At 33.8% G+C, this 18,827-nt stretch overlaps 3 protein-coding genes across 3 annotated transcripts; 1 reads left to right on the top strand and 2 right to left on the bottom strand.

The window, feature by feature from the left end:
* The first annotated feature begins 1,717 nt into the window (after window positions 1-1,717).
* On the top strand, window positions 1,718-5,315 carry LOC138335203 (peptidoglycan recognition protein 1-like). Its single transcript, XM_069284186.1, has 4 exons — window positions 1,718-1,841; window positions 2,127-2,248; window positions 3,645-3,815; window positions 4,519-5,315. Exons 2-4 carry the CDS (start codon window positions 2,230-2,232, stop codon window positions 4,851-4,853), a joined length of 525 nt encoding a protein of 174 aa, XP_069140287.1. The 5' UTR covers window positions 1,718-1,841; window positions 2,127-2,229; the 3' UTR covers window positions 4,854-5,315.
* A 785-nt stretch (window positions 5,316-6,100) lies between these two features.
* On the bottom strand, window positions 6,101-8,194 carry LOC138334526 (purpurin-like). The gene is made up of 3 exons (XM_069283182.1): window positions 8,123-8,194; window positions 7,605-7,899; window positions 6,101-6,570 (listed from the first exon to the last, which is right to left on the bottom strand). Exons 1-3 carry the CDS (start codon window positions 8,192-8,194, stop codon window positions 6,101-6,103), a joined length of 837 nt encoding a protein of 278 aa, XP_069139283.1.
* A 4,722-nt stretch (window positions 8,195-12,916) lies between these two features.
* Window positions 12,917-15,229, bottom strand: LOC138335781 (purpurin-like). The gene is made up of 2 exons (XM_069284946.1): window positions 14,911-15,229; window positions 12,917-13,736 (listed from the first exon to the last, which is right to left on the bottom strand). Exons 1-2 carry the CDS (start codon window positions 15,179-15,181, stop codon window positions 13,255-13,257), a joined length of 753 nt encoding a protein of 250 aa, XP_069141047.1. The 5' UTR covers window positions 15,182-15,229; the 3' UTR covers window positions 12,917-13,254.
* Window positions 15,230-18,827: the final 3,598 nt, after the last annotated feature.

The raw sequence follows: 18,827 nt of genomic DNA, 5'->3' as shown, positions 1-18,827 counted from the left end.
TTATGTTACCTTATATTCCAGCCCCACCCCAAACCTTCCTAGCTACTGTATGTGTATTTCGCCACTTTGACACTAATTCTGTCCTCTGGCCATGAATTGTTTCACCTGAAATTTAACTAACATGCTGGCTCATTTAAACATACTAGTCCAACAGATCTAGTATAGAAAATGATATGATGGCCTGAATGAACGTACATAAAACCAGGTATTTAGATAATATAATATTAAAATTTCTGGTAGAAGCGATAATCTAGCTAGAATAAATGTAGTTATATGTACCCTGTATCTTTCAAACTATTTTGTGTTAAATTTAATTATCTAATGAAATTTCTTTATGAGATCACATGGCATTATTTTTCATTAATAAAACTGTCCTGCTTTAAAATATTTATATATTTTTTTTACAATAGTTTTTTATGTACAATCAAACTTTAAAGGGACAATTCAGTCTAAGAGAACATTAGAATTTGTACATATATCGGAAAAAACTATTTCTAATGGAATTTAGATCAGTCGGTTTTACTGTGATATGCCAGAAAACTCAATGGTGGTGAAATGAGTGTGAAATGTTCAAACTCGTTCGCTGTCCGCCATTAACACATTGTGGTCGAACATCTTGTATGCCGAACCCTGTCCCTTGCTCGTAGAGTAATGCTACTTTTGAGACCGCAGAAACAAATGATTTTCCATAGACGATAATGTTAACGTTTGCCAATGTCCAGGTTAAATGAAGTTTTCAAGTCTGGTCAACCATCACTAATTTTGAAGAAGATCATCTCACATACCTGTGAATAAATTTTTTTTCAAATCTACCATCTTGCTAAACTTTTAAGTGGGGGGTGCCATCTTATGTTGAATTCCGCACCAAAAAATGACCAAAATTTTCATAAAATTCCAATCTTTATTAACTCACCCTGTCGGAAACAGACATGATAGAATTTTAATTTTTTTTTACATATTTTACATCTACATGTATTGCCCAAACAACAAATAAAACATTTGAAACTGATCCACCCTGAATACCCAATCAGCAGCCTCCGAAACATTCACCCCTCTATGAAATCTTAAAAAGGGGATTTCCAGGATTCTATTTTTGGTTTGATTCTGCGGTCCCTTTTGTCTTGAACTGCTCCAATCGCTCTGACAGTAGTGTGTTTACCTTGTTATGTGAATTGTCTTGCCTAAAAATCATTTTATCACCTCCTCAGTGGTTATGTTGTCATTTGTTTAACGTGCATGACTTGGCTCGGGTATGGGTACAGCGTACATCTTGTACCTGCTTAATCGTATCAGTATCAATTAAAATACTAAACAATGGCGTGGAATTTGTCAATACTTTAAGTTAAACGTTTCATAAGAAATGTAAAACAATATATTTATGCCATATTTTGCTTCTTGTTTATGTAAAAGAATTAGCCTGAGTGAATTGTCCATTTAAAACTTAAATATTGTTCAAGTTTACAATAGAAATAAAAGTTTGAAGATGTTTATGTAGTAATTCAACATTGTACGACAATGTTTAGTCAAGTGCACTAAGTTGTTCACTACGTGTGCATCACAAATTGCACTAGATACCAAGTTTAGATTGCTCCCATCTGTATCTCTCCATGTTGACTTTGTGTTATCTCGGCCCCGCCGACTTTGTATAATATACACTAAATGCATTATATTGGCACCTAGAATGTAATGACACATGAGCGTCTCTTTAACTTGCCAATTATTTTGATTGTCAATATTGGAGTGGTGTTTATACATGTACAATGTATATTACACTGGGAAAACCCAGAATTACGCGGGGTTAATTCTAGATATATGTTCAAAAACGAAAGACACTGAGAAAGGTAGGTTGGTTAATTATATTCTACAAATACAGAAATGATATCAATGAAATATGTTATTATTTATTAGATATGAATAATAACTTCCCAGAGTTGAGGAAGTAATTATGAATAATATAGAACAGCACTACATGTATACATAAGCAGTACGCGTATACCATAATAACAACTTTGCATATCTCGAATTTCACAATCTGTGATAGCTTTTATCGCATTCATAGATCGATCAATATTGAAGTTAGATATTGTAAATCATTGTATTTATCAGTTTATACATACATTATACAGATAACAGCACTAGTATTATATACTTGTGAGCGTGTCACAATATATAATACATTTGTAAGTCCAGTTTACACCAGGCGTCACGCTTTGCTGACTCCGACTCCGCATGGCCTATCGCAGTACAGGTACGTTCGCATACATTATTCCATGAAATATATATTTCAATGAAGTATAAAGAAATGTTGACATTTATTTGTATTTCTGTTTTGTGTTTACCTGCACAGTACATACAGACATACAGTCACAATATATGAAAATGATTGATCTCATAACATGCTAAAGGACAGTGGCGTGAGCTAACAACGTTAACGCGTGGGTAGCGACACGTGACATGTGTATGGGTGTGTCACATAGACAAATACAAGATGTATATATACATGTGTTTCGTTAACGGCAATGCACTATATACATGGACTTATATTTAGACAAGGCATATGACCTAATTACGGGATGGAAATCGAGATAGTTACGTGTAATCTGACCGGCTTTGACACAGTTGCTCATAAATTGCACATATTGAAATTGATCACTCGTACACTGTAGTCTATCCATAAGAATATAAATAAAGACATCTGCGCTGCTATCTCGGTTAATTCTTTCTTGTTTGTGTGCCTAACTATGCTAGGAAATTTAGATAATAGGACAGATTTTGTAACATTTTGCTACAGAATTGAGAGATTGATTACTCGTCCTCTTTCCATGATTGCAATGTTCTAACAATATCAGGAGTAAATAAAGATGGTTACTCTGGTATCTCGATTACTTCTTCTTAAATATTATGAATAAACGAATCTTCCAATTGACACTTTTAACTGAATGTCATTATTCACAACTTCCTTGTCGCTACCATCACCGCCACTCCTTTCGACATATATAAGGATATGAGCTGCATCCGCTTAGCTGATATTCACTTCCTTTGAGATCCGTGTAACCGACCAGATAGCTTTTCAAATTAGTATTTGAACACTCTTAAGTATGTTTATATGTACTTCAACGTAGCACGGTATGGGTATCTCATACTCATTATATGATTTTTTTTATTAAAGAAACTACCCCGCTGACGAATGATATTCTTACGCTATCACAAACAGAATAAAAATAATCAGGACTGCATTCCATATACATGTAGGATATAAATAGTGTCACGAAATTTTTATTCGGGACGCAACTAATTATTTTTAATATTTTCAATTTAAAGTTAAATTTGAAGCTCAAAATTTCAATGGTGGTAATAATATAAAGTAAGTAACTTCAGTAACTGAAGAAAAATACTTCTTTGTCTTTTCCAGTTTTTGACGGAGAAAAAAATACCATTTGTCAGCGGTGTAACATCTTTGATAGAATAATCGTGTAATGAGTGTGAAATACTGAAATACCCATACCATGTCTAAAGAAACGTAACAAATAAAAAGGAAGAAAATTATTCAGATCTATTTCATATTTTAAATGTGTTTTCTTTGTCTGATATTTCTTTTATTATATATGTATGTTAGTTTATATCATGTATTTTGTTTCTGTTAGATATTGTGTCGAGGGCTCAATGGGGAGCCAGGGAGACGAAGGAGTCGGACCACATGGGGACGCCAGTGAAGATAGTTTTCATTCATCACACTGCTGGACAACACAGTACAACTCAAGAAGAGGGTGGTAGAATATCACGAGGGATTCAGAATTTCCACATGGACGATCGACGTAAGAATATCGTTCTAATAAAGAGAACAACTAATCAGTTGAATTGTTTGGATCATATTAAATTGGCAACTTCCGACTGACAAGTCAATATCGATTTTACATTGGCATAGCAAATGGGGTCGGTAGATCGGATTTTTTTAATTATTTTTTAGTGTCTTTCACTCTAAAATAATGGCCTGAACAGGAGTCTGAAATCGAAATCACGACTTTTCTTTATTTTTTTTTTTTTCGTAGAGAAGAGGGGAAAATTAGGGTCGGTCGAGAAACCTTAAACAGATATATATTTTTTTGCCTTAACTATATATACGCTACGTGTAAACTGACATGTAGAAGGCATTGAATTGATAACCACGTTCTCTTGCGATGTTGATAAATAAATTACACATGAAATAATATTTTTTATGATCATATTTACACATACAGACGACAATGAGAAATATGTCGAGCGTATATTTGACTAATCCCTCTTACTTTATATAAAAAATCTGATACAATTTACTGCTTATCTTTTAATCCGGATTTGACCTACATTTAATGATGGTTGTTGACAAGATATAATTGGAGATTAAATTGAGTTTTCTGTTAACTAAATAATGATTCTATCATTCTTACATTTTTTACGCAAATCTGCATTTTTATGACATTAAGGTATTTTTAGATACATAGTTTCATATATGAATGCGTTATGTTTCCATCTATCCAGAGTGGGCAGACATAGGTTACAACTTCCTAGTGGATGAAGGCGGTCACGTGTACGAGGCAAGAGGATGGGACCGAGTGGGTGCTCACACGAAAGGCTGGAACGCCATGTCTGTTGCATTTTCTGTCATGGGGAACTTTGAAGAGACCAAACCGGATGTTCGCGCTCTTGAGGCGGTGCAAGGGATGATTCAACTTGGTATTGACAAGGGCAAAATATCCAAGGACTATAAATTGTATGGCCACCGTGATGTTGGTCAAACTGCCTGCCCGGGGGAAAATCTTTATAAAATTGTTAGAACATGGGAGAATTATTCTGAGGAAAAACCAAAGAAATAATCGCCTGTGATTAAATGAATGTGACTATTAGATTTTATTTTTTTAACAATTAAACGACGATAAAGAATTGATTATCTAACATAAATTTTATGAGAGTGGTTTATCATTTTTAATCGTAAACAATTTTTAATTTTTGATAGTTTTGTATAGTTAAATGCATTATTGACAAATAATTATTCTAGCTGTTGGAACATGCGTTGATAGAGACATTTACATGCAGTCTATCAAAGGAATGACTCCATGGATTTGACTCACTCTGTTTCGGGTTTCCTTCTTCGTGTTGTATTTTTTGTCTACTTTTAGTTGGAATCATCATTGCATTCATGATATGTCAATATCGTTGTTTCATATATTGCATTTTTGATATTTATTTTTATATTATATGAATCCAGTTTATGTGTGTCATTTTAACCTTTTTTGTTATAAATATGTAATATGTCGTATTAAAGAAATAATCACAAACTTTGTTTCGTGTAATAATATAACAGAAACCATGTCAAAAAATTTACTGCAATTATGAAAGTGAAAAAACCAAGATCACTCAGAATCGTGAGACACGGACTCCAATCAATGGGGTCAATCGAGTACTTTTTGTTGAAAAAGACAGCCATTTTTTATCATAATCTCAACTTGGTATCAGTTTTTTTTATTTTTATTATTTAAAGATGATCCACCGCTGACAAATGATATTTTTTTTCTCTATCAAAATTGGAGTAGACTATTAAGTATTTTTTTTCAGTTACAAAAGCTACTTACTTTACAAAAGTAGAAAAAAACGCAGGTCGCAAATTCATTCAGCAATTTAACTTTTACGGAACAATTTACTTTGAAAAAGAATGTGTTGTATGTAATTAAATTAGTTGTTTATTATACGTCACTATTTACGTATTCCAGTGTCCATAATGTACATGATTACATTAGGAAATAGAAGATATATAGCAATAAATATTTCTATGGACTGTCGATGTCAAATCCATCTGTAAATATTAACTATGATGGAGATCATCTCAAAACTGCATGCGTTTTCATTTGGTTAAAGTGTTTATTGAATTAGATAACCAATATGACAAACAGAAATACCATCAAACATATTTTGAGTGTGGTGGAATTGGCATAGTTCATGCGTTTTCCCCTGAATGTTGTCGCTTCGATTCCTCTAGTAATTGGCGACTTTGATTTTTAACTTTTGAGACGCGAATCAATATGAGCTCATGTTCACAGCTGCTCATGTCTATTAGTCCTTTTGATTACACAAACATGCCGCCCATAACATTATTATTCGTGTTCATCCATAGTCTTGCAAACCCCATTAGCGGTGACATCATCGCCTGGTTGGTTCTCTGAGAAGTGTACGCATTACTGTAAGCACATTCGCCATTTTGGGGTACTGGGATCAGAGACGATGGGTACACACAAACTGACGTCACGGCCTCTTCGATCTGTTTTAGCTCGTCCTGGGTGTGTCCTTGCCAGTACCGGTTTAAGGTATAGACGATTGGTTCTCCGCACGTGCCGTCCGCGAGCACGGAAGCACACGAGTACACTACGGCGAACCCCTTATTATCGGTGCGGAGTATCCAGAGAGTGTCGCCAAATGCATCTCGTCGCAGTGAGTCGTCGCTGTGGGATACGATCCTGAACTTTGTCCCATTCGAAGAGGGTTCGGGTATTGCTGTGGTTTCGAATCGCAAACAACCAAACATCACAGCCTGGGAATCTAAAAAAATAGGCAACATAATGAGACTTTCTCAATTCACACGGACATTTACATTGTGGTCAGTTTGTAATTATAAGCATGCAAAGTGTGTCGATTAAATAACATCAGTTCTACCAACAATCTATTTTTGTATCTTGAGATCAAAACATTGAAATATTCGCAATCCAAAAAGAGCAGTAGATTTTTTGATGTGCATAAATAGCAAGCAAATATGTAAATAGTTGATAATGATGAAGTTAAACAATGATTAAATTATGTAGAACTAAACGTTTCCATTCATAGCCTACCTAAGACAGATAAGATAGTAATATATACCTGCTTTAAGGTCATTGTTTAAATGAGGGCAAACATAGACCGCTGTCAATTTTTGTATTACATTTCGTGGCGACATATTTTCGGCGTTTACAGGTAAAACGTACTACTTCAATTATTTTCAAGAAAACTTAGCATGCAAATCTAATAACCAGCAAAATGCTCTAAAATACGTCGGTGTAGATTATCATGTTTCGGCTAAATTTTGTGTCTGTGATCTTGTATGGATTACATTATGTTTTTACCGTTTTTATATAATTTTCTAAGAAAGTCTTTCTATTAAAAAATACAAAATTCGATATCGCTAACGATATTAGATTTGAGGAGCGTTTGGTTATGTTTCAGATTTATTTTGCTTAACGTTCAATCTGAAGCTTAGTACAGTTGTATATAAAGAGGGGGAAAGGCATATGTAATAAGGAAAGGTTAATCCAAATTGAAGTAGAATAATGCCAAATTCAATGAGGTAAGCACTACCTGAGGTGCAACGCTAAGTTAATAAACCAATAATAAGCATGATATCTAACTAATATAAAGTCGTGCTCGATTGGGATTTTTGTATATTGCGGGTGCTCAGAATATATGACAATTGATCAGAGCTAGAATATATAAGATGCAGTATAGGGTCTCCAAAAGTCTAATTTCAAAATTAATCACCGTGAAAAATGGTAATCTATGGAAACGAAGTTAGCCTGAAAATACGAGAATTTGCTAATACTTACTTGTTTCCATCATCAATGTTCCCCGAGCACCTATGGTATATCGCTGTCTCATGCTTGAGGCCAAATACTCTTCGCCATACTGCGATGTCCATGGATTTCTAATTGATATGACATACCACTCGTCCTGAAACGCACTTATGTTAAAATTTGGCTCCATTTTAAACTGATGTATAGAACATGGACTATTCAAGTTTGCAATGCAAACTTGCATGAAGCAAACAAATACGACGACGTAGAGTAATTTCATTTTGAACTCTGTGGCTGCTCGGTAATGTGGTGCGTGCCAAAGTGCCCACTGGTCGAAATGTAAAACTGCTTTTACGTGCCGTTAAACAAAAGAAAATGATCGTTGGCCAATTGCATTCCCCGAACAGATAAGGCGACACAATTATGTGTCAGAGGATAGGCAAGCCATCAATGTCAACGTGTCTATGTCTAAGAAATCCAATACTTGACAGAATAGAGCGTTTTCACCTTCAGCTTCGTAGTCGCCCTGCAGCCAGTATACAGTTGAGTACCTTGACCATACATGGCTTATCTATTATGGTATCTGCCACCAATGAAGCAGTCCACGTTAAATCTCTCAACATCTTGTCATTTATTCTACATACTCCTTAGCTACATTCCTTCTGGCTGTGGTCAAAAAGACTGTATTAATTGTCTGCTCTTCTCGTTGTAACCCAAGTAGTGAATCACATTAGTCTTTAAGAAATTGCAACGTGGTTAAGATGCGACTGATAAAATAAAATTTATGTTTGATTTTTTTTTTTTTTTTTTTTGTGAAATTATTACTTAAAAAATGATGTCACTATTTTTCATTTCATGGGGCATGAAAATAAATTTGTTTGTAAATATTGTGTAAATCTGCTTAACGGATTCCCACAAAAGCTCGCAAACCAAATGTATTCTTTACCAGAAGAAGTAAAACAAAATAGCGATATAAACTAAAATTACTTTTTCAGACTAGTTGAGCCAATAACAAACATTAAACGTACAAATCCGTTGCTTTTCAAAGGGATCCTTCTCTCCCAAATAAATACACAACGTCGATGTTGTGAAGTCACAATAACGAAACGTTTTCACTTTCACGCCATTCACGTGTTTGTTTTTTTTCATAGAGGTATGAAGAAAAAGAATCGGTCAATCAGAAAAGTCGGATGTCCTTTGGTACAAAAATGATTATAAAGTTTAATTTCATTTTGAATTTGCGTGCGATTTCGCTCGCGTATGTAAGCACTAATTTGAATTTCGAAAAAATAATTTACAGTAAACGCAGTTTAAATGATTTGTATTTAAACAGAAAACGTTCATTTAAATTTGTGATCGAATTCCTCAGGGTACATTTTGTACCAATCTACATCATCATTCTGCCGTATTTTGGTTGGAATGTCGGCCATTTTGTAACCAACGCGTACGGTTGTTAGTGAAAATTTTATATTTTGGATGAGAATACTAAGCTACAATGTATATTTATACTTATATTGCATATACTTATATATTTATATTGCACAACATATTTTTTTTTATCATTATTATTTTACTTGTGACCATACTGGTTGACAAATGGATTGGTGTCTGCTGATATCAGTTGAAAATGAAATATTATCTATCTTTTGTATTAAAGATGCTCCACCGCTGACAAATGGTATATTTCACCTATCCAAAACAGGAGCAGACGATTAAGTATATTTCTTCAGCTACAAAAGTTATTTATTTTACACCATTACCACCATTGAAAAGTTTGAGCTTCTAATTTTACTTCAAGTTAAAGATATGAAAATAATTAATTGCATCCCAAAAAATCCGTGTCCCTATATCCTATATGGAATGAAGTACTGATTGCGCATGCACCAAAGGCGAAACAAATTATTTATTTTTTATTATTTTTTTATGTTAATTAGACATATATATACTCGATTAAACACCAATTATTGTTCAAACGAAGAATATAATTTATGCTCTATCGGCGGTGGAGCATCTTTAAATGTTTGTATTGAAATTAAAGAACACGTCGTGTCCTTTGGATTAAAATACTGTACATAGCACATAACACATGGCCTTTCAACGCCATTTTTTCATTTTTGTTTATTCAAGGATTATTTAGAGTATACTCAGATTTTTGTGCCATATAATGTATTTCCATAACATACATATTAAAATATTTTAGCCAATGAAAATGCTCCTTACAAGTAAAATTGAATTGTTTTAAAATAATTAAAGAGATTATTTTAAACTTAAAATGCGGTATATTTCTTGAGAAGTAGTACAACAGTACATATTATAAATGTTAACATACAATGAATGTACACAAACCATGTATTCATATTTTGATAGCACAAATGTTTAATGCTTCCATAGTCAGCATTGTCCTGTCATCTAAATCGTATCTTTAGTGAATTAGTATTCGCTTTAAGTATTCATCTGTGAAATAAAGATGCTCCCCCGCCGACAGAGTATAAACGAAACTCAGCAATAATAGGTGTTTACTCATGCAAATGTATGTCTAATTAACACAATAATAATAAAAGATTTCGGCGGATGCTTAATCAGTTCTTCATTCCATGTAGGATATAGTGCCACATTTTTTTCAGGACGCAATTAATTATTTTTTTGATATTTCTGTCTTGAAATAAAATATTAAGTTTAAAGAGCCGACAAAGTATAAATGATAATCATCATTTGGACAATAATTGATGTTTAATCATGTATATATATGTCTAATTAACACAGAAAATAATATAAAATAGTTAATTTTGCTTTTGGTGCATATGAAATCATAATTTCATTTCAGTAAGACATAGTGCTACGGATTTTTTTCGGGATACAATTAATTATTTTTGATATTTTTGTCTTGAAATAAAGACGGAAGCTTAAACATCTCAATGGTGGTAATTAATGGTGTAAAGTAAGTAACTTTTGTAACTGAAGAAAAGAACTTATTCGTCTGCTCCTAGTTTTGATAGAAAAATTACCTTTTGTCAACGGCGGAGCATCTTTTAACTTTTTCAATGGTGGTAATGATTTAAAGTAAGTAACTTTTGTACATTAAGAAAAATACTAATTCGTTTTGAAATAAAATATGAAACTGAAACTTTTCAATGACAAAATTGGTTTAAAGTAGGTAAACTTTTGTAACTGAAGAACAATACTAATTCGGTGCTCCTGTTTTAATGAGAATTCATCAGCGGTGAAGCATCTTTCATGTTTGTAATATCATGTTGTACTGAAAATCAATAGAGTATATATGTATCGTATTGTTTCATGATACACGTTATCGTTATATGATATCCACCATTACCTACCGCTGTGATCAGGCATTGTCTACCACAAGGTATGTATATTAGTACGACAAAACCAACGCTGACCTATAAATGGTTTGAGGGCATCATGCGCATGTATTATATAAATGACAAATATGACACTGCCTGCTGACAATAATATGACCTTATAAATTTGACCCTGACCTAGATAAATCCTATTGTCTTTTATCACATTTGCATAATGTGTTTGAATTTAATGTTGTTGTATACAATGCGAAACAGAATGAACTGATCCGTAAAATGGGTCTATCACATAATCTATAAAATCTGTAATTTTGAGATTTAATCAAAAACATAACAACAGTTTCAACAAAGCCTTACTTCAATGTCCTATCTGTGAACGTTAATACTCGTACGTGGGCGACCACGTTTTCGATAGAAATCAACTGCCGCTCTTTTCTAAATGCTATCGGAAACCGACTGCGCATGTCGTGCACACAAGAGATGTTCATCAATAAAAATTATGTATTTTTGATTTACTTATACTTAGAACTACATGGTAAAGTTTGTATAAAACCAAAGTTGATACTTTAGGCACTAAGGAAAATACATTTTTATATAGTTAAAGATATTATGTAGTTAAAGCAGGGACCTCCAAAATAAGTAGATGGTGTAAATGTAAACATTTTATCAATCCCTAATGTACAAGGGCGCAGTATGAAGATTATCTGCAAAGCTCTGGCACATATAACGGTAATAGATTTCATAAAAAAGAAAGTGAAATGCACAATTAAGAACTATCGCCATTTTGGAGGTTTTATATACACAGTGGAACTTGGTTAATATGAACTCGGATAATTCGACAACCCGGCTTAATACGAGTACTTTGCCGGTCCCGGCCGAATTCCCACTTTATCTTTGTTAAAAGAACTCGGATTATTCGAATTCGGAAAACTCGAAGATGTCGGATAATACGAAGTAAATTTTGGGTCCGAATGACAAAAATCATACATAAAATGTTCTAATCACTCGAAATGAGATTTTTTGGACAACGAGTTCGCCGAAAATGCCGATTTTCTTTTTCATAAATGTGCTGTAGAACAGCATTTCAAAATATATATCTCGGTTTTATTTTTGTAATTTTGCAACTACCATCGGCGATTTTGACATCTCTCTTGTTCACATCATTTTACGACATGGAACTAGTCTAGATATACCAAGTAAAGATATCGTCAGTTGACATGAGAACTCGCTTAATTCGAACACTCGGATAACTTGAAGTTTTATCTCGGTCCCTTTGAGTTCGTATTAACCGAGTTCCACGGTATATGTAAATATGAAACTGAATTGTCAAACAAGCAGATGTCTACGTCACTCTACTAACGATCGCGTTTTAACGAGGAAAGTAGTTCATTATATTTTTTTTTTAAAGTGAGGCAAATGACTTTCGTTTGAAACTGCACGAATAATTAGATTTGAGACAACAAAAATCTTACTTTTGTCAGTGTTCATAACTGCTTAACTGTTACATGTTATTACTAGGTTCTGTTAACTTTTTCGTCCGTAATAACTGCATACTAAGCTCACTTCAAACGAAGTTTGTCGTAACACAAGCAAGGTGGGACTAAACAAATGGCTGGGAAAAAAACTTAGTACCACAAAAAAAAACACAAAAAAAACAGATCCTTTGCAAACCCAAAGAACACCATTTTCCGACAATTTTATAATAACTTAATACCTTTCTACTTATATAAACTGTATGCCGTCCGTATTGGTGTGTAAAATATAGTTAGATTTTCATATATTTCTGGAATTAAATTTAGATTAAGTTTTTAATTAAATTTGAGTGTACATTCAATTTTTGGCAATATCTTTGTATTATTTATTTGATTATAGACATGTTGGGTGATAAATGTTGGAATTGTAAGTTAAAAGCTTCGTTTCGTGTATTTTACATATACCCTTATACAACTATGTGAAGTCCAATAACCTTAATGCTTTTCATCGCGTATACATGTATATGCATGTACAAAAACAACAAACAAATTTCGCTTTGATCCAATTGATATAATTGGGAATCATATCAAGGTATATACATATGTATTTAATGAAAATTATGTCCATATAGGCCCTGAATTTTATTATTTAAATGCAATACTTCGTTGAAAGATACACGGATCTTTTTGAAAGTCATAATCACTTTTTAAATATATGGTATGGTGTAACGCATTTACCCATGTAACTTCACAATAAGCTTGCAGAGCCTATGAATTATAGAAGAGTCCAATTATATGTATATGGGGTAATATGTTAAGATGTCCTCAAAAGATAAAGAGAAATCCAAGTGCAATAGTTCTCAGTTTATCTTTTGTATATATGGGCCACCCCTCTCAACCAAATGTATTTATCCACTGCCGGGCAATATTCATCCAACCGGGCATGTTGTTGTTGTTTGTGGGGTTCATTTGGTTCATAGGATTGTTCAATTGTGTTGGACGTGTAAAACCAGGGGCGTCATTTAACGCACAGTCGCCATCTTGGGATACCGGAATGAGAGTGGACGGATGAACACAGATAGACGCCAAAGCTTCGTTGATATGTACTAATTCGTTCGGAGTATGCCCGTTCCAGTTTCTGTTTAAGGTGAACACAGTCGGCTCCTCACAGGTACCATCTGGGCGAATATACCCACACGAGTACACTACAGCGAAACTCCTGTGGTCCGTACGTACTATCCAGATAGTGTTCCCAAATACCCGGCGTCTTAAAGCCGCGTTGTTGGATATTATCGTGAACTTGGTCATATTGGAATAGGGGTCAGGTGTTGCTGTGCTATCAAAACGCATGCAGCCGAACATTGCATTCTGTAGATCTGAAATAGATTAAATGTATTGGTACAATAAATATATCTATGCGTCCTCCATTTTGTCACATAAACAACGAAACATAGATGTTTGTGAAATGGTGTTAAGAGGTTATAATGTATATTAAATGTAAGATGTTACAATAATGTACAGCACATATAACACAGAGTCTTGTAATTAATCGTAGAGTAATTTCAGGTTTAGGTCTTTTCGATAGAAGGCTAGTTCAGTCCTTCACGTTATCATCGTGTGGCACATAGAGAGACAGTCAGCGCGTGATCGAATTTGCTGGACCAATCAGCGACATTCGCATCTATGGAGGACCAATCATTTGGGTTTGCACTACTGGGACCAGAGTCTGTCCAAGCCCCCTTCTCGGTGGTAGACTCAAAATTTGTCGACCCCGATTAGTCACATCTTATATCTACCTCACCAAAAAATCTCACCCATTTGATACATTTGCGATGCTGTAAGCCATACGTGGCTGTATTTTGTACAATTTATGACTATTTGTCTGTGCCTAATTTTGTATCCCATCTTTAACTTATTATCTTAACTCATCGTATTTCACATTCATGTGTTCAATTTTTTAGTGTTTTACTTCTTTGTTTCGTGCCATTGAGAAATGATCTCAACAACGTTTTCTCTCCCTTTTTCACGTTGTACAACAAAACTAGATTCAGTCACTGAACAGTATACCTACCTTTTATAAATGTATTTTATTGAAATTAATTTGATATTGAAATGGTCATATATTGATTAAATATTTGTATAATCTAAAGATGCAAATATTAAATTAAGATTTAAGATTAAATTTTTCCATAAGTTAAAGTCAATATTCTATCATATCTTATTTATTTATTTCCATTTTGATTTGTTTTGCATCAATAAGTGTGAACATTTTAACTCCAGTAATCTTTATTTATGTGACATACAGTATAAACTGTATTAAATTTTACTTTAAATATCTTTCATATCAATATTAGTAAATAATCAAAATTATGCTTTCTTATCTGTTAAATTTAAGAAATAATACAAAATTTCGAAAACATTTAAATGATTTTATTCATTATTTATTCTTCTATGAAATTGTTTTATTTAATTTGATGTATTTATTGGTGTAATTATTTATTTATAATGATATGTAATTCAGAACTCATTTAACTCAAACCCAATGCATACTTGTTTCTAACGATAAACTTCCATATGCGCCCATGGTGTAACGCTGCCTCATGCTGGAGCCTAAATTTGTCCCTCCGTTCTGTGCCGTCATCCGGTTCCTGATCGAAATGACGTACCATTCGCCTTGAAATTCACTCATAGTAAAATTAGGTTCCATTTCAAATTCGTTAACATAACACTTCTGATTTCCCTGTCCGACAGTGACCTCCGTGAAACAGATCAGACCTAACAACAGAACAACACAATGTGAAACTTTCAATGGCGGATCCATGGCGGAAAGTTTTAAAAGATACGACGTGTTGTGGACGACTGTTACTTGTCAAATGTTCTCTGCCGATCTAACCACGGATATAAGTATATTGTTATTTCTCTTTTTTCCCCAAAAAATATACCTACTTAATGTCTTTTGACCAATGGTCATTCTCAGAGAGCCTGTGATATATGTATATGTCAGAAACTTTATTTATCATTATTAATTATTGTCAGTATTATTGTCTGCATTCTACATCGCGTGACAATGGGACATGCTTATTTTTTTACTGGTCGCAGAAGCCATATACTGTATTTCTTTATACCTTTCATAGCAATGTACGGGTCATGACCCCTTCAAATATCCATATTGCCCATGACTGACCAACGCCACTCATGTTTATTATCATTACATTTATAAATATTCCACAATCATGACACTATAGACATATATATTTCCCTTGACAGTCGCAAAACTATTTGGTATGGCGAGCTAGCAATTTACTGTTTTAGCATTTTTTAGTATTATTCATTCTGTTTGGAAACTTCTCTGAAATATCTATACGAAAGCCAAATAGCACCACGTAGAAATAAAACATGAAACGTGGTTTTTTCTTGTAATATAAAAAAAAAATCTCATAATAACGAGAAAAACGCGTTCCATCGGCTTTACTTTTTATAATACCATTAGCCTTTCTTAGATATCTCTAGAATGTATTCGTAGCTTTACAAAATGATACTATTGTGATGGAAAAGAGGCATGTGTCTTACATAGAGTTAGGAAATGCTTCAATTCGATCTCATATGTAATTTGTTTGTTTGTTTGATTGATTAACGTCCCATTAAGAGCCAGAGTCATGTAAAGACGGACTCTCATGTATGCGGTGTGTTTTGTGTCTTCTTTTATAATGGAACTATTCGTTGCCTTTTTATGGTGGTATATCACATTGATTTCATTTGATTACTAGAGAACAAAATAGCATGTGAAATGTCGCCCACTTATGGCACATATACATGTAACTTTATGATGTTTATCCGACTACCTGTCATCTGTTAATACGCATGTGTAATGGAAATGTCGATATATTGTTCACACACAATATTTTTTATACCTATTGTTTTCAGTACTACTAACCTCTTATCAAAGGACAAGAGACAACAAGGGACGTTATGGGCCACCTGGCTTTTTAAACCTCGTCACCGACTTCGTCAGTTTTTTGCTCCTAAACTGCCTTTAGTTTTACTATGAGATAGCACAGAGATGGATATTACGTCAGTGATAGTAACCCCTGGAGTATCGACGATGTACCCATTCTTTCTATTTCTCCTTCTATCTGCTTATTGTCAAATCTAATGAACAAACACTTCATCTTCCTTTTATTATTCTTTCCCACTGTGTTATGTTTAACAGCTTATTTTGTTTCCCCACATTTTGCATGTTTACGTAGTTACAAGTAGATGCGGTACACATGATGTACACATTCACTTCTACTGAATCAAGTATTGTAATAAGATTGTGGTGTCATCCATAGTACAAATCTAGAATCTCTTTCAAGTTCACAGTTTGGGAATACACACGAACACGTAATGGCGGACTTATTAGATACACCGATGTTTTGGGACTCATTGGTCTGAACGGGACTTTGAACCTTGGCTGGGACTTCTACTCAAAGCTGCATTTTCATTGGCTCATTAGTCTACATTTTCATTGACTCATTCATATTTGAATGATCGTTATCACTATCTGAATAATAATAATAATTTAATTCTTATTTCATTTACTGATTATTAGTTTTTCAATGGTCGTTTTTTTCTTCTTTTATTTCTGTTCTATCCTTATTTGAATTAATGACTATTCACATTTCAATTATTCTATTTTTCAATTATTTCTTTTCATAATTTTGTGATCGATTATGTATTGTTTAAAGAAAAACAAAGAAGGACGAGGTCGTTTGTCACAATGCTTTGAACGTACAAAAGGTCGCATGTTCACGACCGGAAGTCGTCGTATAGTGTTAGTAAACCAGGTAATTATCCACGTATAAGCATAAACAGTCAACTATCAGCCAGGATGACACACATATATGCATTGATATCATTGTTTGTTTGTTGGTTTATTTATTTATATATTTACATATGCCCCTATATGTCAATGGGAGGGGAGTTGCGTTCAAATTAGCGTAAACGAAACGACGTATGAATACAAACCCAGAGTAAGATCGGACTACTTCTAGTTCACGCTTCGGTAAGATTTTGCGTCATATGATAATCTAAATAAACTTTAATTACTTAATGTACATTTTACCTTTTCATAGACGACAGGTTTGCTTTGAATTAATAATAAACTAAAAAACGACTTCGGTCTTCTATTTATCTCAAGACTGATCCTTAGGCGGCACAGCCAATATCATGCTCGTCATTAGCCTACTCGGTTGGCCTACTGCATGAAGTGTAAACAAAGTTTCCTCGTTGTCGGATTCAAAATCATATTAAAGAGTTGTTATTAGATCCAATTAAAATGTATTTGACATCAAAACAGAATAGATTCTATGTGTTCAAGCAGTGTAACGGTAATAAACAACAAAATGAATCGCTGGTCGAGGCTACAACCGGGGGCTTTCCTCAGGAATGTTCGAGGAAATCCATAGTTACGTCAGTCACACACCATGCAAATACTTGTCTGTCATCCGTTCCGTACAATAAAATAAAAGTCGTGACTATGAAGAATTTAGTCTATATCGCTTACGTAGAAAGATACATACATTACAAACATTCAGCAGCTCAACAGTCATACCATTTGATCAACAGGCTATTTCACAGATACATGTACTTTCCTCGGTTGAAAATCAAATATGGCGGCTCGCTCCACTTCGAGCCGCATCACTACCCTGACAACGATACCGGTAGTTGTCTGCCTCGGTTATCTCAATTTTTATTCGAAATGGACATTCTTGATACATTATCAAATTGAAAAAAAAATTAAAAAAATAATTCAAGGTGTCATTGTTATATTTCAAATCAAACTGTACCTATAACATTCAACAATCGGAACTATATCTTCGGTCATCCTGACTACCGTAGTTACCCAACTTAGCAATCATCACCGTTTTAAATTTGACGTAAACGTAGACTTATTTATGTAAATATAAAGATTGAACAGTGTTTTGATTGCGTTAAAGGTGGTATGAACGCAATGGGATACAGACATATTCTACATGTTTAACGCGCTACATTGAATATGTCTGTATCCCATTGCGTTCATACCACCTTTAACGCAATCAAAACACTGCTCAATCTCTATATTTAGTTATTTATTTATTTATTTATAACTCCGTATGAACTAAGTTAACCAAGTAGATAATGAACATCGAAATTTGATTAGATTTTGATGTTACAAGTTAAAGCTCTGCATCACAACAATACTATATTGTATTATTACCTACTAGACTATCCAGTTCCGTGATGAAGGCCGGAAAAAATCGGGCTACATTTATCTATGGTTTCATCGAGGGTATTATTGTATACACCGTAAAGCCATTCAAAACCGAAACTTGAGCTATTTGTTATCGATAACAACACCACGTCAATTGGAACAACACCGCGTATCTATTTCAATATTAAGTTGCCCCGTCTATTCGGAAAAAACGATCCACAGGTATATTTGTAAT

Source organism: Argopecten irradians, chromosome 11 (assembly GCF_041381155.1).
Source record: "Argopecten irradians isolate NY chromosome 11, Ai_NY, whole genome shotgun sequence".
Lineage (NCBI taxonomy): Eukaryota > Metazoa > Mollusca > Bivalvia > Pectinida > Pectinidae > Argopecten > Argopecten irradians.
Note: the sequence above shows the minus strand (reverse complement) of the source record. Positions and strands in the feature narration are given on the sequence as shown.